The sequence below is a fragment of the Zeus faber genome, assembly GCF_960531495.2.
Source record: "Zeus faber genome assembly, chromosome: 16".
In the NCBI taxonomy this organism is placed as follows: Eukaryota; Metazoa; Chordata; class Actinopteri; order Zeiformes; family Zeidae; genus Zeus; species Zeus faber.
In genome coordinates, this window is record NC_137202.1 from 17,262,820 (window position 1) to 17,290,187 (window position 27,368).

Here is a 27,368-nt window from a genome sequence, read left to right on the forward strand (position 1 = left end):
TTAAATTGCGGGGTGTGGGGGTGCGAGTCCTTCAGGCAGGTGGAACCTGAATCACTCGCACCCCTCCTGCCCGCCAGACCCTGGTCTGGTGAGTGTTGTTCGGAGTAGGGTTGGTGTCCAAGAGTATGTGTTCTAAGCTAATATGAGTGGGATTAAAATTTTGGGACGGACGGGAAGCACGCCGGGGCAGGAGCGTGAGAGGCACAGGGAGATGATTTGAACTGATTTACATCAGGAGTCGGTCCGTTCTCTCCAGAGTTGATCCCCCTCGATACTGCATTATAAAGCCGTGCCCAGCGGGGGGCAGTGTGTAAAAAGCACTCGGTTTGGTCCTGTCAAGATTTTTCCAGTGAAGCAGGCCCCCCCCCGAGTGCCATTGCAAACAGCAGTAAAAAAAGCAAATATTACACGTGTACTTGTGACAGATCAGTGATACGTGGGCGTGCAGGGACTCTGGTAATCAGCTCTGAACCTAGAAGAGTGAGGGATTTGAGAACCACCCCCTAACATGAAGTTTACTCCTGTTTGAGCTTTTCCAGGCCAATGACCTGAATCAGACACAGAGGACTATGTGTGTTACACTTAAAATATCCTTGTATTTGGAGTTCCACGTCCCCTGACTATGACGTATATGCCCTTATTTGGAGTTGCTCCATTGAATTATCTTTCGCAAAATCTCATTGTTCCATTTATTTTCCTATGCTATCAAAACCGCATAGATTTACTGTTGTTTTGACTTTTATGTGCTCTAATTTGGAGTTCCACATTTTCCCTGGCCATAGCCCGATTGCCCTGCCCTCATAGAGAAGATGGAGTGTGGGGATTGGTCGATTGGTTCTTTGGCCATTTTAATGCTGAAAATGGGTGGTATACCCTTAAAACACAGAGTGAAAGAAGCGAGAAATCAACATCTCCCGGCAAAAGCTAAGGTCAAGCTGAGAAAGAGAGAGAAATGGAAAAAAAAAAAAACCAAGCAGCGCAAATAAGTTGACGAAAGTCGAAAGCAGAAGATCATCAGCGTAGAGGAAGGGTGCGGCGGGAAAAGCCAAAAGTGGGCGCGTGTGGCGGACAAGAGAAGTGAGGAGTGACTGGCTGCCGCGTGTTTGTCTGGAGCGAAGAAAGAGAGAGGGAGAGAGAGAGAGAGAGAGAGTGGGAGGGAGGGATGTATGGAGGGAAGGAGCGACGGGCGGATGGACGGACGGAGGAGTGTGCGGGAGGTGCGGCACCATCACTCTCGCCGTGACAGCTGTGCGTTTTGGCGGCGGCGGCGGCGTGACATTAAATCGCTCTTAATCATTTTCTTATTTCCTGCTTTGGCTGCTGTCTCCGTCCTTGGCAGCTCGCTCCCTCTGATGGATGCACTCCACTCCTCCGCTCTCTCTCTCTCTCTCTCGCTCTCTCTCGTTCCGTCGCTCTCAGTCTCCTGTCTCCGCTCGGCACCTCCCCTGGCCCCCGACGCTTCCCTCCTTCTTTTTCTCGTTCTTGTTCTTTTTCTTTTCCTTTTCCCTCTTGCCTTTGCCAACCCCTTTTCGGCTGGAGATCGACGGCGTGCCCTCGTCTGGGCTCCCTTTGTGTCGTCTGCTCACCCGTTTAGACCTCCGGTTCCCCCTCTCTTCTTGCCCCTTCTACCCTGTAAATGACTTTTTAAACTCCTCCCCTCCCTTCTTCTCCGTCCACTCCTCGTCTGGTTCCTGTCCTATTTTCTCCTCCTCTCTGCTCACCTGCCTCCTTCCTCTCCCCTCTCCTTTCCCTCTTCTGTCTCCTCGTCTTCTTTCCTCCTCTCCCCTCCTCCCTCCCTCCCCCTCTCTCTGTAATTAGGCTAATGTTCTGCTGATTAGGCTGAATTGATGGACAGGTGTCTTTTCCCCGCCTCCACGGAGCTTTTCCCTTTATTGGCTATATATACACACTCGTCCCTTTATCCATCTGTCCACATCCACCCATCCCTTCCTCCATCTCTCCATCACTGCCTCTCACCCCTCCACCCAGCGCTTTGTCCACACTAACTCCTCCGTCTGACTTAATTCTCTCCTGCCGTCAGGGCATCCATCCATCGATACACACTGTCGACCCTTTTCTTTTCTACTAACCACCGTCTCCCTCTCTCTCTCTCTCCCCCCCCCCCCCCACCCCCTCTCTCTAAGCGGGACAGTTAGATTTACCTTGACGTGATGGCCGCAAGGCAACCATGTGTCTGAGACTACAGCCCTCAGCGGGGGGAAGAAAGAAAGACAGCATTTCTTTCCTGTCTCCACTGGGAAGAGAGCGCCACGGAGCAGAGGGGGAGAGGGAGAGAGAGAAAAATCTATGCAGAGTGACCCAAGGTTAATGTGGTAGGATGGACAGCTGCCTGGATGAGAGAGAGAGAGAGAGAGAGAGAGAGAGAGAGAGAGAGAGAGAGAGAGAGAGAGAGAGAGAGAGAGAGAGAGAGAGAGAGAGAGAGAGAGAGAGAGAGAGAGAGAGAGAGAGAGAGAGAGAGAGAGAGAGAGAGAGAGAGAGAGAGAGAGAGAGAGAGAGAGAGATTTGGAAATGGAGGGACGGATGGAGAGGCGGAGATGGAGTGACGGATGGAGAGGTGGAGATGGAGGGCAGACAGGACAGAGGGAGCGGTCTGTCCTCGTGTCTGTGACAGATTATTAACTAACCTTGTCAAATGCGGCTGAACTGTGTGTGTGTGTGTGTGTGTGTGTGTGTGTGTGTCTGTGTGTGTGTGTGTGTGTGGTATTTCATTTCATTGGTACTATTCCATTTTCTGCACATTTAGACTTATATATAATTCAAGACTTGATTACTTATACGGGTATATATACCCGTGCGCATGTGTTATGCTCGTCAGGGAAACGTGTTTATTACAGTTTATTCTCAGTGTAATTGTGAATCACACACATAAGGGAGAAGGGGATGACTTTGCATTTCTCACGGTACCTCCGCTCGTTCACAACGGATCCCCGGTTTCTTTCCAGTAATTTGATTGGACGCCTGCCGGCCCGTGGTGGGTTTGATTGATGGACTCCTTTTCAGAGACGACTTCATATTTATACCCGAGTCAATATCTTCATAGGAGTTATATATTAACTGTTAAGCACCTCGGACATCGCAGCAATCGCTGTGCTTACAGCTGGAAAAAGTTATTGTGTTGGGACTGCTGAACTTAGGTCAGGACACAAAGAAAATAAACTTTATTTATTTTTTTATGAAAACACCCGACCGACTTGTCGTGGTACATTTGTGTCAACCAGGAAAACTTTGTTTGGTGTTATTTATGGAGTTTATTTTCCAGATATGTTTGAAAATGTGCAATTGAAGTCCAACAGAGTCTGGAAGGAATGGCTTCAATATGAGACTAACTACCTGGCATCATTGATTTGTGTGTGGAATTTGACATCATCAAAAGAAGGATAGAGAGATAGAGGGATAGATAGAGAGGTAGATAGATAGATAGAAATGGCAGGAGTAGCACGTTACAAGCAACAAGTAACAAGGTGAAAGCTTTGCAATAAACTAGAAGATAGAACATTTTGGAAATATATGATAGACCTGAATATGAACAATACAAATATACAGTGAATGTAGCAATCAACAAAATAAACCCCAAAAATACACCTAAAAATGAACAACGGACAGTTTAAAAAAGCAGTACAATAAACCTGATGGCCTTGAGTTTCCATTCATTTCCAATGGATTCAATTGGATTACATTGGTTTCCATTGAATTCTATTGGTTTCCATTGGTCTCCACTGATTTCAGATTGGTTTCCATCGGTGGATTGCTTCGATGTCACGGTGCCATTCAGGCTTCACACACAACGGCACTTCTATTGCTTTCAAAAATGCTCTCCTTCTCTACACCATCAACCAGATATTGTGATAGCTGGAAAAGTAGTGTGGTGCCTACACATGTAGAGTGTGTGTGTGTGTGTGTGTGTGTGTGTGCCTGCCTAAATGGGAGTAAGTGTGTCAATAATAGCGTGTCATACAATTTTGGTGCATGTGTATCTGAATGTTCACAATAAAGACCAGATGCTGATCTGCATTAGCAGGTGAGTGCATGTTTATGCCTGTACACATGTGTGTAGATAGCTGCACACATTTCTAGGTGTGTGTGTGTGTGTGTGTGTGTGTGTGTGTGTGTGTGTGTGTGTGTGTGTGTGTGTGTGTGTGTGTGTGTGTGTGTGTGTGTGTGTGTGTGTGTGTGTGTGTGTGTGTGTGTGTGTGAGATCACCTGTGTGAGACGGATCAGGCTGGCGTTTCAGGTTTAACTGCAGCAGAGTGGCGCAAAACAAGGTCACTGCATCCAGTCTGGAAACTCACTTCCTGCTAAATAGTACTGCCCCGAAAATTGAAAGCCTAAAAATTAACTAGGAGATATAATTTTGGAAATATATGATGAAATCTATATATACAATACAAATATACAGTAGATGTAACAATTAACAAAAAAAAGAACAGAAAAATAAGCAGAAAAATATACAATCAAGAATTTGAAAAATACAGGAGAATAGACCTGTTTTCCATTGGTTTCCATTAGTTTCTGTTGGTTTCCATTTGATTCCAATGGATTCCATTGATTTCCATTGGATTTCATTGGTTTGCATTGTATTCTGTTGGTTCCCATTGGTCTCCATTGGTTGCCATTGGATTCCATTGATTTCCAATGGCTTCCATTGTCCTCATTCATTTCCCATTGTTTTCCATTGGTTGATTGCTATGATGGTACGGTGCCATTCAGGCATGACACACAACTGCACTTCTACAGTATTGCTTTCAAATGTGTTGCATGACCAACATTTCTCTCTGATGTTTTACCTCCTCCCATTGGTTTCCATGGGTTCCTAATGGATATCATTGGTTTCCATTGGCCTCCATTGATTTTCGATTGGTTTCCATTGGTTTACATTGCTCTACATTGATTTCCTGTTTTCCATTGGTTTATTGCTTTGATAGTACGGTGCCATTCAGACTCCACACACACCTGCACTTCTACAGTATTGCTTTCATAAGTGTTGCATGAACAACAACTGATGTAGTACCTCTTCCTGCGCTCCCTTATACTGTACTATTCTCTCTCTCTCTCTCTCTCTCTCTCGCTCTTTCTCTCTCTCTCCCTCTCTCTCTCTCTCTCTCTCTCTCTCTGCAACATCAGTCAGAGATTGTTAGCTGGAACAGTGATGTGGTGTACACACATACATGTAGATGTATTTGTGTGGGAATGGATGTGTGTGCATGCTGTGTGTGTGTGCGCGTGTGTGCTCAAATGGGAGTCAGTGTTTAAATAATAACATATTTTGTGCTTGTGTATCTGAATGTGCGCAGCATAGACCAGATGGCGATCTGCATTAGCAGGTGAGCGCAAGTCTATGCCTGTGCAAGTGTGTGTGTGTTAGGTGCGCACATTTCGAAGTGTGCGTGCGTGCGTGCGTGTGACGGATCAGGATGGGGTTTAAGGTTTAGCTGCAGCAGAGTGGAACAGAACAAGGTCACCACATCCAGCCTGGAAACTCACTTCCTGCCAAATTGTGCTCACTGTTTGTTTGTGCACGTTGCACAGCTGCATGTTTAACAGGAAGCAAGGGGGGAGGAAAGGCAAATCACAGTTGTGTGTGTGTGTGTATGTGTTTATGTGCGTACCGAGTTACTTCTGATTTGCAGGTAAAACGTTATTTATTCTCAATGTGGCCATGATTATTTTTGTAGTATTTGTATCACAGAGAAATGTTTAAATATTGATAACGTTAAAGTTAAATTATACATTTATAAAAGAAACAAGGAAAGTCTTTGCGGTAAACAATCGCTCTTTAGGCGAAAGAATGGGTACAGACAGTTCAACTGCAGTATATGTAAGTCCCCCTTGGCAAGTTCTTGAAATTTAAAAAGCACAATTTCAGTTATATTACCGGAAAATACCTTAAAAGTACTGTGGCGGACCGGACGCCCAGCTGCCTCGAGTCGGCCAAATCAGCGGGCAATCATTGGTCCGGCTCGGGGCAGGGGGCTTTTTTAATGTTTGTCGGTGGGATCGGTGCACAGGCTCATCAGCCAGGTAGCCAGATCAAACGATGATGATGCGCCCAGACGCCGTGCTCATGCACCCCTATTTTTCGGTAATTAAGGACCGGTTATATCGAGTAAGCAGGAGAGGTAATAACCCAGCTGTTGGTGCCAAAGAGCCGCTGGTAAATGCTCTTCCAGGCGGCTCACCATAACCCAATGGTGGGTCACCTTGGTGACGATAAAACACGACAGCAGATAATGGCCAGCTTTTAGTGGCCGGGCATTTGGGTAGATGTGCGTAAATGGTGCGCCACATGTCCTGGAGAGTTGACTAACATGTGCCAGTTAGTCAACTCTCCAGCTGCGCCAAGAGCGCCGTTGAGGCCCTTCCCCCTATTCGAGGTCCTGTTCGAAAGACTCCATTGGGCCGCAAGACCGCCGGGCCTGCCGGTATCGTTTTGTGTTCGTGCTAGTGGATCGTGCAACCCGGTACCCTGAGGTGGTGCCATTGCGCAGAATTACAGCCAAAGGTGTTGCACAGGCGCTGTTTCAGGTCATCTCCCGAGTCGGGATTCCGAAGGAAATCCTGACCGACCAGGGCACTACCTTTATGTCGCGCACACTTCGGGAACTTCACAAGTTGCTGGGCGTCCCCTCAATTCGGATAAAAGTTTACCATCCCCGGACCGACGGCCTGGTGGAGCACTTTTCATAAAACGCTGAAAAACATGATTCAGAAGTTTGTTCACAACGATAGCCGTAATTGGGACAAGTGGTTTGACCCCCTGTTGTTTGCGGTGCGAGAGGTTCCCCAGGCCGCCACTGAATTTTCTCCTTTTGAACTCCTCTTTGGAAGGAGACCCCGGGGGGGTGCGAGACCCAATTAAAGAAAACTGGGAGGAAGGTCCTCGAACCAGTAAGAACCAGAGATGTTGTGTGAAGATCCAGTATGTTATGGACCTGAGAGCAAAGTTATATTATATAAGTTATTATAATATTTGGCCGTTATCACGGAAGAATTTGCTCTGGGCTCGGGAACGTCAGCGCCTCTTTTACGACAGTGGGGCTCCGCTCAGACAATTCACACTGGGAAACAAGGTGTATGTGTTGCTTCCCACGTTCAGCTCTAAATTGCTCAGGATGTGGCAGGGGCCTTTGGTGGTCACACGGCGGGTTGGAGAGGTCGGCCGGATGGCTCCCCGGCTTTAGTCGGCCGGTGGGGGTATATGGCGGCACAGGGGCCATGGTCAAGACGCGGCTGCAGACGGCAACATGGCTTCCTTTCCGTGTGGGCGCTGATTGGTCCGACTCGGGCTGGGAGCTTTCTTAATGTTTGTCTGTCTTGCAGAGAGGGATTAGCACACGGGCTGATCTGCCGACCAGGGACCAGATCGTAACTGCATTCCTCCTGCGCCCAAAATCATTGTTGATTCATTATTTATCCTTTTGGCCAGAGAGCCTTTCTGTTTAGAATTATTAATCAACTTTCTTGCCAAGTTGGCAATCCACCACCAGAAATACTCCGTCTCCATCCCTTAACCCCTAGCAGTGGGCAGAGACTCCCACAAGTACATTTTCTAATCAATGTTATTCTTTTTCAAAATGACCAGAAACAGAGGTCCACACTTGGTCAATGAAGAATGATAATAAAAGGACAACTGGTCAGCCAGCTCATTGATGCACGCGGGGAGCAAAGTCCGGCCTGTCTTGTCCGATCCCACAGAAGAGCTACTGTTGCAGAAATTGCTGAAAAAGTTCAGGCTGGTTATGATAGAAAGCACTGAAGGTGCTACAATGTGCACGTGAGTGTCAGAACGTGTACGTGTACGTGTGCGTGTGCGTGGACCAGGAATAGAACCCTTAGGAAAGATGAGTGAATACCGCTGAGGATGTTGGGTAGTTTGAAAGTCAGCCACGGGCCAAAGACCGGTACCGAAAGCGCACGCAAACACATCAGAATCAGAATCAGCTTTATTTGCTTTGTGATAAGGAATTTGACTCTGGTTTTTTCCTTACTCTCAATGTACAAACATGGACTAGACATACAGCTGAAACATAAACATTTAACTACTATATACAGATGTAGAGGTATATAAAAGTATGTATATATATATATATAAAAAAACAGCAATGAAATTTTAGCGGGAAGGCAATAGTCCAATGGTGCAGAGTGCAAAGATGCTGGAATAAATATGGAATAATTAATGGGTTACTTTTTATACATGGGGTAGCTGGATATGACATGCATGTATTCAATGTACTGTATATACACCATGTCTAGATTTATAAACATGGTGTTTAGGTTTATAAACACGCATGCTGGCGCGCACACACACACTCACACACACACACACAAACACACACACACACACACACGCTTCATTTTATGAATATAAGTCTGAATTGTCTCTGAGTATTTTACTTAATTTCAGTTCGGTTTGCCAAATGACGGGAGGTTTGCTGTGAATTGGGTCAACGTGTGACAGCTTGGGCTGCTCTTACAGTCTTTAAAATAATGATATTAGTTTTGGTAGGGATGGGGAAAGGGAAAGGCGAAACACGCCACCAACAATTAAAAACAATATATGGAGTGAATAGAATGGACATGAATGTTCCTTATATTGTAAAGTACCAAGTCAAGTCAAGTCACACTTTATTTGTAAAGCGCATTACATACCAGGGCAACAAAATGCACTTTACAAAGAAGTACAATAAAAAAAAAAAACATAGTTGTAAGCTGGTCATTTCAAAAGAATACCCCTGAAACAAACAAAAACAACAAACAACAACAAAAACAGCAACAAAAACACAACTGTAGTAGCAACAACAGCAACAGCAGCAGCAACAACAGAAAACAACAACAACAACAACAACAACAACAGCAGCAACAACAGAAAACAACAACAACAGCAGCAACAACAGCAGCAGCAGCACCCACAGAAACAACAACAACAGCAGCAGCATTATCAACACCAGCAGCAACAACAAAAACAACAGCAAAAACAACTACAACAGCAGCAACAACAGCAGCAGCAGCAGCCACAGAAACAACAACAACAGCAGCCGCAACATCAACACCAGCAGCCACAACAACAAGAACAACCGCAAAAACAACTACAACAGCTTGTAATTGGCTATCAATGCAAAAATTGAATAACAATGGACAATATCAAAACGTGTCCATCCATCTGTCCGTCCCTTCGTTTGTTTGTTCATCCATCCATTCGTAACCCACATTCCTAACCTTTACAAAGGTGATGTCTCTGGACACTCTTGACACAGAGGCATATTGTATAATCTCTAATGTAAATCAGGGCTTATATGTCAATTATTATGTTTTCACATCCCCGGACTAATTATCTAAAGTAAGCGATCGGATTCTGGTGTTGACCATTAATTTTCATTCCTTTTCACTCAAAATACGAAACGGTGGCCGGAAAAGTTAAACCTGTATCTTCCCAATACGATACTCCACTGACCTTTAATCTCCAATTCAACCCCCATTACCACAGATCGGCAGCTGGTCATGGCGTTAAAAATTCATTCGACACAGCATTAGTGAGGCGATCGTTGAATAGCGGCGAATCGGGGAGGAAACGTCACACAGCTGAGGGCGGGAACCTACTGTGTGTGTATCGATACGTTGGAACGTTCCGAAATAGGCCTGGAAAAAAGGGTGAAGTGTTCACTGACCTATCAGCTTATGCTGAGTGAAGAAATAAAACCCTCTTCAAGGCCCCTATTGTGTCCCCAAGACATTAATACTGCTCTGATGTGTGTGTGTGTGTGTGTGTGTGTGTGTGTGTGCTCGTGCGCGCGCTCTCATCCAAGGCCCGTACCTTTAACCTCTGACACACACTGTGGCGCTCCTAGTCTGATGGTGTTGACCTCGGCGGGGGAGTGAGGCTCAGAGGTACAAAGCGTTTTCAGGCATAATCAACCGAAGTCCATTTATTTAACACCGTGAGCGGTAAAAAGGGTGAGGGAGCGCAACACCACAAAGGAAAGACGACCGTCAGCGAAAAAAGACCAAAGATTCAAAGACTGTGAGTGATTTGGATTATGGTGGAGATGATGAGGATGATGAAGATGATGATGATGACGAAGATTAGGGATAATAACTTGAATGTGTGTGTATTTGTAAAGGGTGTTTGGTATTTCTGTGTGTGTGTGTGTGTGTGTGTGTGTGTCAAGGTTTAAAGTGCGGGGGGATGGAAAAGAAAAGGTGTTTTCATCTTTTTGAGGTGTTTCTACAAGCGAGGTGTCGAAGGCAGGTGGGTAATGTAAAGAAATATGGAAGCAGACGCATCATCCACACGCACGCACGCACGCACGCGCACGCACACACACACCCACCCACAGATGCCAGTTGGTCCATTAGGGCTTCCTATCCAGGTGTTGAGCAGCGTCAGCTTTTACTGTATCCTCCTTTTTAAAAATAGCTTTTTTGAGAATTATCAGGATCGTCACACCCCAGCGTGTTCAACATGTCGTCCTGGTATTTAGAAGAAATCTAGATGGATGGATGGATAGATAGAGTATATGGACAAATAGATAGATAGATAGATAGATAGATAGAGTATATGGATAGATGATAGATAGATAGGTAGGTAGATAGATAAAGTATATGGACAGATGGAAAGATGGATAAAATATATGTACAGATAGATGGATAGATCGATACAATATATGGATGGATAGATAAATAAAGTATATGGACAGATAGATAGATGGATACAATATATGGATGGATGGATAGATAGATACAGTATACGAAGAAGAATCGTTAATTGTCGCGCAACACACCACAATACATACACACACACACACATGCACACACATGCACACACTTTTCGCTTTTCTTTAAACAACGGAGAAACAACAGCCCAACATTTTTATATAAAATTATAATTTTTATAATTTTTTTTCTTCCATAATTTTATTTACTTTCATTCCCTCTTCTTGGCTTGGCTCCCTAGGCGCCTGATTATATGCCTATGCTCAGAACCGACCCTGTGTGTGTGTGCGGGTGCGTCTGTGTGTGTGTGTGTGTGCGTGCGTGTTCTGCCGTGGAAAGTGGGTCTTCCTCTCTTCCACCGCTTGAGGAAAATGTGATTTATAGCAAATCAGCTCTCTTACGCAAACAGGACTTTTCTCCCTTGTATTGCAGCTTATTTTCTGTGCTGTCAGCAGACATCTGTTTCATTCATCCACTCACTCCCTACTACTCTATTCCCCTCTCTCGATCTCTCGCGCTCTCTTTCTCTCGCACTATGCCCCACACAGGCTGCGGAGGGCCGGTATCCCGCCGCACAAAAAAAATTCGTACAATGTATTTTTTTCCCTCTGATTGACTGTATGAATGGAGCCGTGTGCTGTTGGTCGACTGAAAAGCCCGCGAGTCTTAGTGTTAGACAGCGTCTTCCCCAGATAGAGAAATATCCTATAAATGTTGTATAAAAGTTGTACAATGCATCACTGTGTGCCAATTTTAGAGTTTTCCAATACATGTACTCCTCACCTAATGACCGAGTTCCGTTCCCACAACCAGATCATTAAGTGAATTGGTGGATAAATGAGGACCCGTGTTATTTCACGCTAAGGGGGCGTGGCCATTGTGAACGCTGGTGTAGTGAATACTGACAGACTCGTTCGTTCGTTCGTTCGTTCGTTCGTGTAGGGCCACACAGGCAATTGGGACATTAGCCAAGAAGTGGTATCGTCATCCAGTTCAATGAGGCCGCGGACTCCATGTGGTGATTTGAAGATTGGGCATTCATCAATGAAGTATAAAGTGTATATAGTGTTATTTCACGGTTAGGGGGCGGGGCCATTGAGAACGCTAGTGTAGTGAATACTGAACAGGAACAAGATTGAGAACAAGAACAGTGATGAGATGTATACAGTGTATATAGTGTATGTATAGAATATACAGTGTATATAGTGTATATAGTATATAAAGAGTGATGAGGCGATGAGGTGATGAGGCGCTTGACGCTGAGACGCCGTGGTATTGTACAGCGTACAATACAGACTGCTCTGAGAGGTGGTCATAAGTCCAAACGGTCGGACTTATGACCATATTACACAGGAAGTACATCAAGGAGAGTAGCTGCTGTGTTGACACTGCGTCACTTGTTTGAAATGGGACATTTCAATAGAAGACTTTTTGTCTTGTAATAGAACCAGAATCTAGTGTGTTGAGAAACATCCGTTTTCACATATGAGGAATTTGTCTTGGATTGGTGTGTGTGTGTGTGTGTGTGTGTGTGTGTGTTTGTCGTGTTGGGATGGTGTGGTTTGAGCAGCCACACCTGTCCTGGGTCTAGGCAATTGGGGCCCAGGATCTGCGTGGCTGCGTACCTGTTGCTCGTTGGTTGTCCTCACGAGCAACAGGTGAAACCCCCATCCCCACACACACTCAGGAGAGGAGCCCTCGTCATGACACCTGTCTATCTGCTCCTGGGCTAATTCCACCTAGCCCACATCTCTGTACAAATTACCTGTGTGTCTGAAACCCTGTGGTCTGTGTCTCTGCTGGAGGTCCCTGAAAACGCCACTTGGGTGGCGTGTGGTAGGTGTAACTGAAACTGTAAATAGGCGTAAAAAAAGTAAAAACAAATAAAAATAATAATAGCCAATATACCAATGTCCAACAATTCCACAGATGCAGTGAGAAAAGTGGAAAATCAATCCAGAGGTGTGGATTCCCTGAAGTTAAGGATCTCTCCCCTTGTCAGAACAATCCGCATAAAAATTAAGCCAAACTTTGAGAACGGTTGCCGGAAGTGAGCCGTGGCTTACGGTGGCTGTGGTAGTGATCATAAATATTAACAATAACTTCACTGTTATTACTTTAGTCAATTGCCATTGAGATGATCATAACCTGTGGCTGTGTCCATTTTCAGATTTACCCAAGATTACGTCCAATGAGATTTGGGCTGTTTTTCCAAGCGTTGCTTTGCATGATATCGTCTATTCATTCGTTCCAGATGTCTGACGGGTCAGAATGTTTTTCTCATCGGCTTCCGCCCAGACATGTAGTCATCTAAAAGGAATGAACATTTGAATGATGTCAGTTTCAAAAGTCATTTCATTTTCTTTCTTTCTTTATTTCAACTGAAGCCTCCCACAGGGTTCTGCCAGAGTTCACGGCGAGACAAACGCACCCATTCCATCTGATGTCCAACGTTTTGATTATATAATAAGCCTGTTGGTTACTGCGATTCACACGTGGCTCGTTGGACTTAACAAGACGAGGATTTCTTCAGTGAATGAAAGATTTTTATTTTACTTTTACTTAATTTTTACATGTTTGCAACCAAGGCATTTGTCCCTCATATGAAATGATGTTTCATGAATCAATAACCGCACATGTCCTACCGCGTCAACATTGGCACTGGTAGAATTTTTGTAAACTTGATATTTGATGGAAGTTAATAAGGCTAGGGGACTCCCAGGTAACACCGTCTGAACCCGGGGAAGGAGGGAATGTCTTTGTCTTTGTCCCTTTTGGCTGAAAGACACTTTGACAGATGGTAAACTCTGGCATCTATGGCTTTTTTTTCAGGAGACTAAATAAAATGTCAGCTACAAAACGAATCACGATGCATTCGGGGTGACGAGGGGTTCACAGAGGAACTTTGTTTGTATCTGTTTCGGTCTCCCTAAAATACTGTAACATTCTGTTGTTATTAATATTAAATAATATAACTAATAATAACAACAAAATGTCAAAAAAACAACATACAAACAAACAAACAACAATGATAATTTTGAGATGTGGCAATTTTTCATTTATTTTTTTAAATATTTTTTTAATTGTAATAAAAAAAATATTTTGTTATTATTATATATAAAATTATAAAAAAATATATAAATTAAATTATATAAATTATATAAAAATATCTGAAAAATATGAAATAATAATAATAATAATAATAATAATAATTATTATTATTATTATTATTATTATTTCATATTTTTCAGATATTTTTATTCCTAACAAACAAAAATAACAAAAATAATTCACACCTCATAATGAGGTGTGGCAATTATTGAATTATTTTTGTTATTTTTGTTTGTTTGTTTGGGTGTTGTTTGTTTGTCATTTTGTGATTATTATTAGTTATATTAATTTAGTATCATTAACAACAGCATGTTACAGTATTTTAGGTGAGCCATGCTCACTCATGTTGACAAAGTTCAGATGACAGAATGTCTCCTGGCAACATTATTATCCAAGCTGATCCTGCGGAGACCCCCAATGTTATTTTTTTGTATTGTGTAAATACATTTTATATTCATTCATTTTGCAGACGGTCAGCAACGTCAGTAAGTCCTTTAGTAAGAACAATGTACACCATTAGGGATTAAGGCGAGGGTAGAAGAGTTTGAAGAAACTCAAATTAGTTATTTGCGACTGATTTTACTGATTCTACGATAACAATGTTGACCGGACAAAAAGTCTCCAAAAATATAAATTGAGAGGACAAAAAGTCCTTGTGTAGACCTCTTTGGCAGTAATGTTCTTTCTTTCAGTTTCTTTTTCAGGGATATTTTAGAGAGCCCCATTAGGTAAAACCCTTTAGTTTTAACAGGAATAACTGAAGAGGTACGAAGTGACGGCGTTGATCTGCGTCCTCTTGTCTGCTCAAGCATCTTAAATCTGTGTGTGTGTGTGTGGGTGTGGGTGTGTGTGTGTGTGTGTGTGTGTGTGTGGATGTGTGTGTTCGCGTGCGTTTTAGTGTGTGTGTTCTGAGGCTGTGGAGGAAATGTCATATTTAGGATGACTCCAGTGCCTCCCCAAAAAGTGTCCTCATTATGCTGGTGTGTTTAATCCAGCGTTCCTGCCCTTTCTGCACTCTGTCTCCCTCTTTGCTCCTCCTTTGTTGTGTTGTTCCCATATTCATTATTCTCTTTTTTACCAAGTGTTTCAAAGCGTGTGTGTGTGTGTGTGTGTGTGTGTGTGTGTGTGTGTGTGTGTGTGTGTGTGTGTGTGTGTGTGTGTGTGTGTGTGTGTGTGTGTGTGTGTGTGTGTGTGTGTGTGTGTGTGTGTGTGTGTGTGTGTGTGTGGGTTAATGTTAATGTCATCTGCATATAAGAGTAACGTTGTCTTCCAAGCAGAACAACCCCGTGGCAGTTTTTTTGCTCTTGGTTTTGAAGTTTTAACTACACTTTTGACCCCTTGTTACTGAATATGTGTGTGTATATATATATTTATATATATATATGTGTATATATATAAGTTCAAGTTCAAGAGATTATTTATATATATATATATATTTTTTTTTTTTTTTGTACAGATAATAGATTACCTTTCCAGGGTTTTTTTTTCTTTTAGTTGAAGGGTTTCAGCGACGGAAATATTAAAACCTGAAATTTGTGTTCTTGCAGGTCTATTCAATTGAATAAATATAAAAAAAACAACAACTGAAAAGCATTGCTTATGCTGAGCCTTGGGAACGGAACCCAAAATCAGGTATTTTGCAGGCAGGAGAGATGGGATGGTTGAGGTTGTTCCTCCCTTATTATCCGTCTGCTCCACTTTACCTTGACCCGGCCGCCGCAGCGTTCTATTACAGGCCCATCGCTGCGCCGCTCGGATGGAATGAATAAACACAATGTCAAACGACGTGAAAGACGGACGCTGGAGAGAGAGCGGGAACTTGTGTTGGCTCCAGCCATGCTTTCAGATAAGGCAAAATAAAAGAGACACACGTACCAGTTCAATCAGACACACCCCACACACACGCATACCACTTGAGTGAAAAGGGTTAAAAAACGATATTATTATTAAGATGATAATAATAATAATAATAATAATAATAATAATACAATAATACACATACAAATTATAAATAAGAATACAAATGTTTTTTATAAAATAATACATAATCATAAATAAATAAAAAGAATGGATTAATAATGACAATACATATAATGATGCAAATATTTTAAATGAAATAGTAATTAATAACACAAAAAATACTTGAAATAACAACTTTCGAACTGTAATCGAAAAAACTGGAAAGATGAAAAAAATATATATATAATTGACATTGACACATTTCTAGACATGCTAATGTATTTAATATCATTATATACAGGCAGTAAATGCTGGTTTAATTGAGCTTGATTTCAGAGAAAAATTATCATCTCAAAATGAACTCAGGAGCTTAAAAAAGTAATTCACATCAATATTGACCAGTGTGTTAAACAAACCCCAAAAGCATCTTTTTTCTTTTCTTGTGATTGCAAGAAAATTCATATCAGCTGTTAATCAAGTCAAGTCACGTGTGTGTGTGTGTGTGTGTGTGTGTGTGTGTGTGTGTGTGTGTGTGTGTGTGTGTGTGTGTGTGTGTGTGTGTGTGTGTGTGTGTGTGTGTGTGTGTGTGTGTGTGTGTGTGTGTTGGTTGTACATGTACTGTATATTCTGGCGACTGGTTTTAGGTCACAGTTTAAGCCTCTAGTCTGACATTTGACAGGATCGTATTTGAACGTGTAGCGGTGCCCGATATTTGAGCTATTCCACCGTTTGTGTCTGAAGAGGTTTTGACGATGTCCTGTTTTCCTGTGTCAAACTCAAATACTTTTACAATCTTTTAAAGATCTTCATATTTTTCCACATATTTTTATTCCTTTTCCGGTAGTTGTTTTTTTTTTGACAACCCATTGACTCTGTATAAAACTTGAAGCTGTCTGGAAGCTAAAACCATTGAATTCTGGAAAGCAGTCATGCATCCTTGGTTTGGCTGGAATGTGATGAGTCCAGAAATGCACCAAACAATTATTTTTTTAGTGCAAAGTTCACAAATCCTTGAGTTGGTGATCTTATTAAGACAAACATCCATTTTTTGATCCAATATGTTCAGATAAGAAAAAATATCTTATCTTAAAAAAAGAGGATGTACAGTATAGTATACTGTATTATATATGTATATGTGCATATGTGTTTTATTCTTAGACTGTTCCTCACCTGTTAGGAATTTGCACTGCATATTTATATCTTTATCTTTTTTGTTTTCTAGAGTTACTATTCCTTCTCTATTTTCTACTGTAAGTTTATTACATTTGTATTAAACTAATGGTAAGTTAGTAAGCTTATTTAGTCAAACCTTCATAAAGCGCTCAGTTAGTTAGTGTAAATAGTGGTTTCAAGTAGTGTTGAAGTTGAAATAATCTCTAGTCTTGGTAAAGCAAGTGCATTTGACCAAATTATTGTTTTTATGCCATTTAAACGCTAAAACGCATCTTTAACTCGAAAAAAGTGCTCAGCGAGTGTAAATAGTGGTGTAGACTAGAGTACCTTGGTACACTAAGTTTTTATTGCTTGTCTTTTCCACAGCTTATGCTTTGCTCCTTTGTTGTTGTTTTGTTGCCTATTTGCACCATTGCAAAATCCAAGTTAAAATTATATTAATTGTGTTAAGTATATAAGTGTCATCTGTACTTCAATTAAACAAAGTGGTCATTCTGATCAGTGACTATGTTTTATGTTGTATCCACCCCCCCCCAGCCTGTAGGTGCAACAGCCATGCCAACGTGTGCCACGTCAACACAGGGAAGTGCTTCTGCACCACCAAGGGCATCAAGGGAGAACAGTGCCAACTGTGAGTACACCTCTACCAGGGCTTTGCATGACTTCTGAATTTAGAAAAATTAACTTTTCTGTCACGAAAGTCGCAGTTAAGTCAACTTAGTCATGGATTCTCGCCGACCTACATATTACCTTGTTTGACAAAGGTATGCAAAATGCAAAATGTCCGCGATTATATGAAGAAACAACAGAAATTCCTGAGAAAGACCTACTGTATTAATCTAGGGCTGCAAATAGAGAAGTAGAGTTGAAACAAAACGAACCTGAACTGGTTCGGTGGAACTCTGAACAAAGTTCCACTTTGCAATTTATCCTTAAATTTGTCTTGTGGAACTTGTCCTTTATCAGTTAATGTGGTGGCAGGTGATGACAAATCATGCTTCCACGACAAGACACTTCTTTCTTCTTAGTTCTTGCTGACCATCCCTGGCCCAGACTTGTATTGTGACTAATTTAATGTAAAAAATGTTTTACCACAATATTTGGTAAACGACGAATCAAGTTGTGGTGATACGGTTGACTCGTCTACCCTATCCTCAGCCATATAGGCTATCCATGTGTCTACTGTATGTAGGGTTAGGGTCTATGTATCTCCCTGTTTTTCACGTTGCCAATAAGTAAACACCATACACCAACATTATTTACAGCATAACCTGTTTTAGTATAGTAACCCGTATTCAAACAGAATGTAACAGGGGATCTTACCACAAACCACATCATACTATCTCATTGCCCCCCACCCTACTCAATTGGAGAGGGACCATGATTGGGTCTCTGTCCATTTGTTTGTTCGTTTCACTGCAGTATTATATGTCTGCCACAGGCAGATATATAATAATGATCTGTAGTTAAAACATACACAAAGAAAATAAATAATAAACAAACATAAATCTAAACAGTATTGTTAACATTAACATCTATAAAATACAAATTAACCAATACAGTTTAGCAAGAAAATAAATAATAATATATTTAGGGCATCAAATAAACATAACTTGTTAATACGAAATAAAATACAATAACAAAAATTGCATCTTATTTGAACTATAGTACTAAATAATTGTTGCCATCTTTTAAACATTTACAGTGACATTTACAACCACAAAAAAACACAATAAAATAACTATGCTTATGTGCGTGCGTGTGTGTGTTCTGTTTGCATCTATTAAACATCGATAGTCGCATTAATCTTATAAATAAGTGGACTGGAATGGACTGGATTGAGTTGGAGAACGCTTGGTTGCCTTCATGACGTGTCCCAAAAAATGTCTGTGACGTCACTGTGTTTGATCGGAACATCCTTCTCACTCGCCAATAAAAAATGAAGCTCCAACAGACTCTCCTCTTTGCAACGGCTGCGACGTTTGGTTTTCAACCCCTTTTACTTTTGAGAAAGAGCGCTCCGCAGCTGCCGCGGACGCCGCAAGTGTGCCATATTTTCCGAGCGGCTCAGACATGTTCGGGAAAACCAGATGTGTTTTCTTTCCCTACTGAAGGCAAAGAGCGTCACACTCACTGGTGGTGGGGACACGAGCACGCGATATGAAAGACCTCGAGTTCTGCCTGTCCTTTGTTCGACAAAACAAATAATAGACTTTAGCGCGGTCGGGGAGGCATGTTCGGCTGATGTGGCGTCAAACTTGAACGTGGCTGCCACTTTCCCTCCTCCTCCTCCTGGCTTGTCCAGGGACTCTCAGACGGGGGCTCCAGGCCCAGCGATGCAGCCTTCTCTGTAGCCTCTTGATAAGCCTCCTCTGTTCCGCTGTGGGCCGGCCGCTGCAGAACTCCACCTCCAGTTTTTCCATGGCTCTCCGATGCGATGCATCGGAGAGCCATTTCAGTCACTCGCAAGATTGGACAGGTGATCCCCAGACACGAGAAGAATTCGAAAGCGATGCTCTTGAGAGGGATGATTGCGTCTCCCGCTGAAAGGATCGGGGGCGGGATCGTGCTGTGTCGTTTCCTGAAGGAGCTGCTTGACAGCTCCCGGGGGGAACTTCCCCGGAGTGGGGGCAGTTTCTCCGCAGGCCGACAGCGCGCGTCTCACAGCTCTGGCAGACGCCGATCGGGGGCCGCATTCTCTTCTGCATTTGGATAAATGCACGACGGCCGTTCTGATGAGCCGGCCATAAAGGTGTCAAGCTTTTCACCTAAATCGTCGAAAAAAAACCAAAAACTGACAAAACCGATGTTTGACTTTACACTTTCTACCAACTCCAGACGAAGGCAACGTGCCTAAAAGTACACGTGCAAGACCTTTGGATTTTTGTTTTTGAATTCTTGACTGAATTGCCTTTTTTCGCGCCCGCTCCTGTTTGCGGCCCCATCGTAACCTTGACAGTGGATGTTGTCTATTTTCTTCCTTTGGAGCCATCACGGGATTTTCAGTGGCGTCTCCACTTGTCAAATGCACATTACGCACTTGAATGAAGCGCACCTGGGTTTTTACTTTTTTTTTCCATGTCGTCTACATATCTGACAACAAAGCAAACCTCTTCGGTGTGCGACACGTCAGTGGTTTCATCCATTAGTCTTGAGTTTCTGTTTGGATGACAGGTCTCGCTGACGGCCAAAGCCCTGATTAAATGGTTCTGGGTTTCTGTTCGAGCGCGGCGAGACGCGGGGTCTTTTTTTCCTCTTCTATGGCATCAAGGTGTAATTTAATCGCGCTGTCACGCTTACCGAACAACTCAAACAACTCGTAAGAAATTCCCAAAACATCTCTATTACTCCCCTTTCTCGCTTTCTTTTGCAGCTTGTAACTCAAGGTCAGAGACTTGGGGAGCTCCTCCGATGGGCTTTTTCTCGAGATGCGTTCCGCCTCGCCGTGCCACACGCGTGAGACTCGCATGAGACAGAACATGGCGTCAGTACCAGGAGAATACTCTCTCTATGGGTTGTTCTCATACCAATTCTTCTGAAATTAAGAAGTACTTTGAACGTACTTTGTGTTGAATTGTAGGTGATGGGGTCAGTCGGGCCCCTCTCTGCCTTCAGTCTGCTTCCACTGAGCTTCTGTTCCCTGCACACTTCCTGTGGGCTGCCTCCACGTCTCCCTTGGCAAAAGTCTGTTTGATAGAACATGCTTTTAGATTCTTGAAAATTGTATTCCTCTCAAACGTAGGGCTGTCCTCCATTAGGATGCCAAAATGTACGGACCAATTAAAAGGGAGCAGATAGAGCAATGCTCTGGAGCCCATTTGATTGCAAAGGCTGTTATTCTATCCTCCAAACTAGCAGAACAACCGGAGAGCGGCTGCCTCCAATTTAGTCGAACTGTTTACCAGAACCAGCTATTAAACTTCTGTTGCATAACTGAGGCACAATTTGACGCCGCGTAACACTAATACTTAGAAGTATAAGGTGATAATCAATCGAGTGATTTTTAAACACAAATGAAAGTCCCCATCCAAACGCTGCAGAGCGCCCGTCAGCGTTTGTCGCGACCAGGGCTAGGGGGACGCAAACGCACGACACAGAGACAGCAGGCGGATGGCAGTTCAACAAAGGGGGTTAATTGGAAGGTCACTGGGTGTGGGGAGCCTCGGATCCAGACCCGGTCGGGCCGGATCGGGTGGACGGGTTGCTGGAGGTCAGGATCGCCGGACGGGACGAGGCGGGACAAGAACGGCGTGGGCGTGGAAGGAAGGATTCGGATTCCGGACAGGGGGACAGGGGGACAGGGGAGCCAGGAGGAGTAGCAGAGGGGACCGGGGAGGAGTCTGAGCCTGATCCCGTCCATGATGAATACCATACAGACAGGGACGGACAAAGGCTGCTCCTAGTGTGGGGTAGGAGGCTGTGGGTGTGACAGTATTTGATGTTTCCAGCACTTTGGGCATCAAGGGGCAGATGGGCAGGTGGTGGAGCACCGCCCAGCACGTGCTCGGGCACCGCCCCCACACGTGCCTGATCGGCAGTAATTGCCGATCGGCTCCACTCGGCTAAGTGTTTGTTCATTAGTTTGATTAGTTATCTTCCATTTTTACGGCACACTGTGACACTGTTTTGAAGAGCTGCCTAAACAAAAGCAACTATTAGTAATTAGTGTTTGTAGCGATGGTGATGGTGGTGGCTGGTGTACAAAAGGTATTTGAACGACTGTAATACGATGTGAAAACAATTAATGCCAGATTTTCTAAATGTTTCAACTAAAATAGCCCTGTCTAATTGATTCCATCTTGAATAATTGAATCATAATTACATAACTAAATGATTGTTAAATAATATATTTTAAAACTTGATTTTCTAGGTTTTCAATATATTTTTATATGTAAGGTAGTGATTAATTAGTTATGGTGGAGTACTATTAGGTTATGATCATTTTGACTAAAGCTATTTTTTTCACAGGTACACACACGCACACACACACACACACACACACACACACACACACACACACACACAAACAAACATACACACACATCTAGATTTATACATAATTGTTCCCCAACCCTTCACCTTGCATGCGTGACCCTAACCCCATACCTGACCCTGAACTCCACTGCTGTCATAGCCCTTCACCTTCCTGTACTGTATAGCAATATAAACACTCACGCGCATACGCACACTCAGGCAGTTAGAATGGAAATGTCCTCACATCTCAAGATGTCCTCAGTAAGAAGGTTTACAACTCACACTGGTCCTCACAAGTATTTATATTACACACACACACACACACACACACACACACACACACACACACACACACACACACACACACTCACCCAGACAAACACACACACACACACACACACACACACCCTACACATACACACACACGCACACACACACACACACACACACACACATTTCAACACTAAGGAAGAAGGTAGAATGAGGTTTAAACCTCACTCTGGTCCTCACAAGTATAGAAACACACACACACACACACACATACACACACATACAAATACAATGTGTGTGTGTGTGTGTGTGTGTGTGTGTTTTGATGTTGCACACATCTGTATATACCCTGTTATTCCGTCTACAGTCTTTTTGTAATTAATTGTTAAATCCACAAATCCCAAAAACTCTGTGACAAACTTCCCCTCTTTGTGTCAAGCAGTGGATCCAAGGGACATTTTGTATTTCTCCTTTTTAATAATGAACTCATACACATTTGTACATACTTTACTGGCATATCATTATTCAAAATCTGAGGAACAGTTTATTATTATTATTATTATTATTATTATTTATTATTATTATTATTATTATTATTATTATTATTATTATTCAATAAATAAATAACTATATTGTACCTTATACATATATCATAACTATCTAATACACTTTTGTCTCAACTTTTCTTTTCCTTTTTTAGAGACAGCGTGCAATTTTCAACCACTAGAGGGAGTGTAAGCCTATCATAATGTGATGAAAGAATTTAAATTTTTTTTATTTATTTTATTATAATTTAAATCTTGAGAGTCTTGAGGCCTCGACCTCTCCACCTCAAAAAAAATAAATATATTTTGGTTTTAGCCTTCTCTATATCTCATTCTTTTATACAATCTACAACACATCTCACAAAAATCGGTCGTATGAACATTTATTCTGTTCACTGTCAAGACACTGTTTTTTTAGATTGAAAGAAATGTCTTAGCCCTCAGGTCTTATAATTTGACATTTTAATTTAGTTTATATATTTTTTTGTTGTTCTATTTTTTATACATTATTTATTTGTGTATGATTTGTTTGTACCTACAATATTATGCACATTTGAGTGGGTATACATGTTTGTGCATTTGTGTGTGTGACTTCTTTATATCGGTGGCTGTGGGTACATCCATTATTGACTATTTGTGCTTACTTTGTATGTGTGTGCGTGCGTGTGTGCGTGTGCACATGTGTGTTTTTCCTTGGCTCTAACTGTTTTTGTGTGTGGGTCTATGTGTTTTGGTCCATAAGTGAAGTGTGTGTATCCCTTTGTAGGAGTGGTTTTTGCATGTAATTGTTATGCTTTCATGCTTGTTTTCGAGTGTGTGTGTGTGTGTGTGTGTGTGTGTGTGTGTGTGTGTGTGTGTGTGTGCGCTTCAGTTTAAATGTACCAGTGCTCAAATGGACAGGTCCAGCGTGGTCCTTATCTGGTCCCCCATTAGCCCTCTGTAAGCGGCTTAAGTGACTGTCTCCCCTTTTTAACCCGGCGCTCGGCGTTCCCGACTTAGTGCCTGTCTCCGGGGAGACAGAACTCCTCCTGGACTCTCACTCCAGTCCCTCCTTATCCTTCTCCAACCCCCACCCCCCCTTCATCCCCTCCTCATCAGGCGGTCAGACAGATATTTCAGGGCATCGGGGGCAGTGCGAAACTGAAGTTATTGTAAAGGACTGAAAGTTTTGAAGAGGTATCCTTCAATGTCAGGAGAAGGTTCACCAGGAGTGGCCAAGGTCCTTGAAGTCCTCGAGCACTTCAGCTGCGCGCTCTGCAAGGTCCAGGGTGGGTTTTATTGGTTCCACTTCACTAGCAACACTGTGCTGGTTCCACTCTCCTGGTTTCTGGGTTGCCGCTCTGGTGCCAACCCTGCGTTCTGTCTTCCTAATTATTGGATTTTTTTTTTCCACATTTGTATTGATTTTTAAAGGTTATACTGTGATTGCAGCACTTCTCGTTCTCTGTAAACCTTTTTCGGTTCTACGAGCAAATGCACAAAGTCTGAAGGATAGGCCGGCTTTCATTCATCTGTTTATCCATTCATCGAGCTCAGTTCTAGTTTAGATTCGATTCGATTCAACTAACTGTCATTGCACAGAGTACTGCACTGAGGTAACGAAATGCATTTCTCTGCATTTTACCATCCTAACTGATGTACCTAGGAGCAGTGGGCTGCCATATGGCGGCACCCGGGGAGCAGTTACGGGGTTAAACGTCTTGCTCAAGGGCACATCTGCACGCTACCAGGAGGAGCTGGGGATCGAACCGGCAATCTTTCGATCACTCGACGACTCGCTCTACCTCCTGAGCCACTTCCCCCCTGTTTCTCAATATGATGTCCTGGATGGACGGTCCGAGAGTTCCTTCGACGAGTTCCAGGGGGTCCCCAGCAAAACGATTGGTAGCTAAACCTCACCAGTTGTTCCATTTACAAGACTGCGGTGGACGAGGGGGCGTGGTTAAGCCACGTCTGCAAGGGCCAGGACTGGCCTGGCTCCGCGGCGGCGCAGCTGTACCCGGTTTGCTCAGCCGTCCTCTTCAGCGCCGATTGGTCAGACCCCGGCTGGGAGAGTTTTCTTACGTTTGTGTCGTTTCTGTCTCTCAGCGGGGGCCGTGAGGCGCACGACGCGCGACGGCTTTGTGTGAACATTATTAACAACATCCTCGCCATGTCGGCGCTCCACCGCCAGAACGACTCCATCTCCCTCCTTAGACCCCCGTTCATGTGGGTAGAGACTGCCACAAAGACATTGGCGTCCAAAGCCCGTTCACTCAACAGAAAACAGCTATTTTACTCCTCTTGCAAACCTTAGTGCTTCTCTACTGTGGCCGATTGCTCAAAAGAGCTGACCAAGAACCACCGTCCCAGTCCTCACAAGCTGTATATATGTATGAAGATAGCACTGAGTCAGTGGTGATGCCCTGCGACCCACTGGGGTTTATGCAGTGTAGCCTGAATAGCATTACAGCGCTCGCCAATCAATAGAGTTGATCGACGCACAGGATGAGTACAATGACGCTCAAGGGCATTTGCTCATTTATTCAAGTTATGCCATGCTACAAAAGAAAAAAAAAAAAAAAACTTTCCCAAGCTACGCTTAGATCAAAAAATGTGGCTGACCTTTTTCGCTTGGTATGTATTTTTATTTGAGGGTGAATAGTTTAATATAATCTTTGAATGTAATTGTCAGTGTCGGTGCAGATGCCTATATTGATGCTCGAAGAAATAACTCACTTTCTTTTGCTGCTACTGAAGCAAATCCTAAACTCTTGGCTGTGTCTTATGTTTGGCCTCCTATCTTATCTTCACCTATAGGAAGTCCTGACTACGTTTGTTCATTGTGAACCAGTCTATTGTTTAAGGCTGTATCCGCAGTATCTCTTTCTATCTGTCAAGAGATACGACATCTTCTTCACGAGCAAACTAACATAATCAATGTGACACGAAAATAGGATCCTTCCTATCCTGACACTTCTGTAATAGTCGAATTCTTATCTTAGCCCTGTAATGCCATTTGTATCATATTTTATGCGTGAGTTTACATCTGCTCTATGTCATCGCCATGATCAGTACTTACCTAAAAAACTAGTAAAAACCCACAATCTGAGCCATGGAAATCTTTCCTCATTTTTCAAAAGTTACAGTCAGAATAACGTTTATATTGTTACTTATATTTTAATATGAATATTTACTGGTTTGAACCAACTAACAATGACCCAACACTTTGTACCTTATTTTATAATAGGATTGTGTTTAAAATGTGTGTATCTAATATGGTACTGCAGGTATACAGTATGAGGAATTTTATATGTAAATCCCTCAGTGGTCATTGTATGGTATTCCATGATGCAACGTGCATTATGCCTACCACAATGCAAAATACACCGTAATTAAATTATGTCATTTAACATATTAAAGCTTGAAATGTTATAAATTCATGATATATTGATATGTTTAGAGTGGGAATTTTGATATTATTTATATGTTAAAGGAAAACCTCCAGTGTGCCTCCTGCTGTGAGAAAGGATGGCATTGATCATTTCCCAATACAGAGAAGAGTACTTCTGACATCTCTACTGCGGGAAATTTGAAGGGCATCTTTGCCTTTCAAAACACTTTGCCTACCATAATATAATATAAAAAGGATGTAAAATGGTTCCTGTTTAAAAAAAATAAAAAAGAACCAAACCTATTCAAATGTTCCAAGTGCAATGAAAACATTTTGTTTCTGGCTATCTTTTGATGTGTCAGGCTTTGTCCTAAACACAGTTAGGAAACATGATTCTGTACCACTGGGATGCTGGGATTTATTTTGTTCAAATTTATGTCCGCCCAGCTTCACTTCATGCAATGCAGTTCTAGAGTAAAACTTTAATGGACATCTATGCTTGGAAATATGCCATTCTAAACAACGTCGCGTGCCTCCAATAAGAGAAAATAAACATGTTTCCTGATTGTAATGATAACACTGTGGCAGTTTTGCCTGCCACACGTGGCACGAGTGGCGTTTTCGGGGCCCTCCGGCACGGAGACACAGACGATGGGGTAGCAGGCACACAGGTTTATTGTAGGGAGTTGGACAAGGTGGAACAAGCCCCGGAGCAGATGGACAGCATGTCATGACAAGGGCTCCTTACCTGTGTATGTGCGGATGGGGGTTTTACCTGTGGCTCCTTAGACCAACCAATGAGCAACAGGTATACAGCCACACTGATCCTGGGCCCCAATTACCTAGACCCAGGACAGGTGTGGCTGCTCTTACCACACCGTCCCCACACCACAAACACAGTCTTCATATCCATACAGAGTCTCTGGGCAACAACATGTTACGAGGCTTTTATATTATATTACCTGTCACTAGCAATAAATAATAGGTGAAGACCTAGTCACGTCGCCTGAAATGGGTCTTAAATCCGCCGTTGCAGTAGTCTGGAGTATGTATAAGACACCCAAAACCATTCCCAACATGATTTCATTGTATTCATGTAATAATAGCTCACCAGTCAGCTCGCTTGCTTCTCCCCGTAATGATATCTTGATATTTTAGATGAAGCGCCTACAACCGGGAAGAGGTTGTCGAGATCACAAAACACGTCAAAGTTCCGCTCAAAGCGTTTGATTCCG

The 27,368-nt window shown here is 42.9% G+C and overlaps 1 protein-coding gene across 1 annotated transcript in view; it reads left to right on the forward strand.

Annotated features, from left to right (window-relative positions):
• Positions 1–27,368, forward strand: part of LOC307242450 (attractin-like protein 1) — a 258,960-nt gene that overhangs the window by 89,987 nt on the left and 141,605 nt on the right. Inside the window, exon 21 of the mRNA XM_080016946.1 lies at positions 17,509–17,602. Coding sequence (XP_079873072.1) covers positions 17,509–17,602 — 94 coding nt within the window. The remainder of the gene's footprint in view (positions 1–17,508; positions 17,603–27,368) is intronic.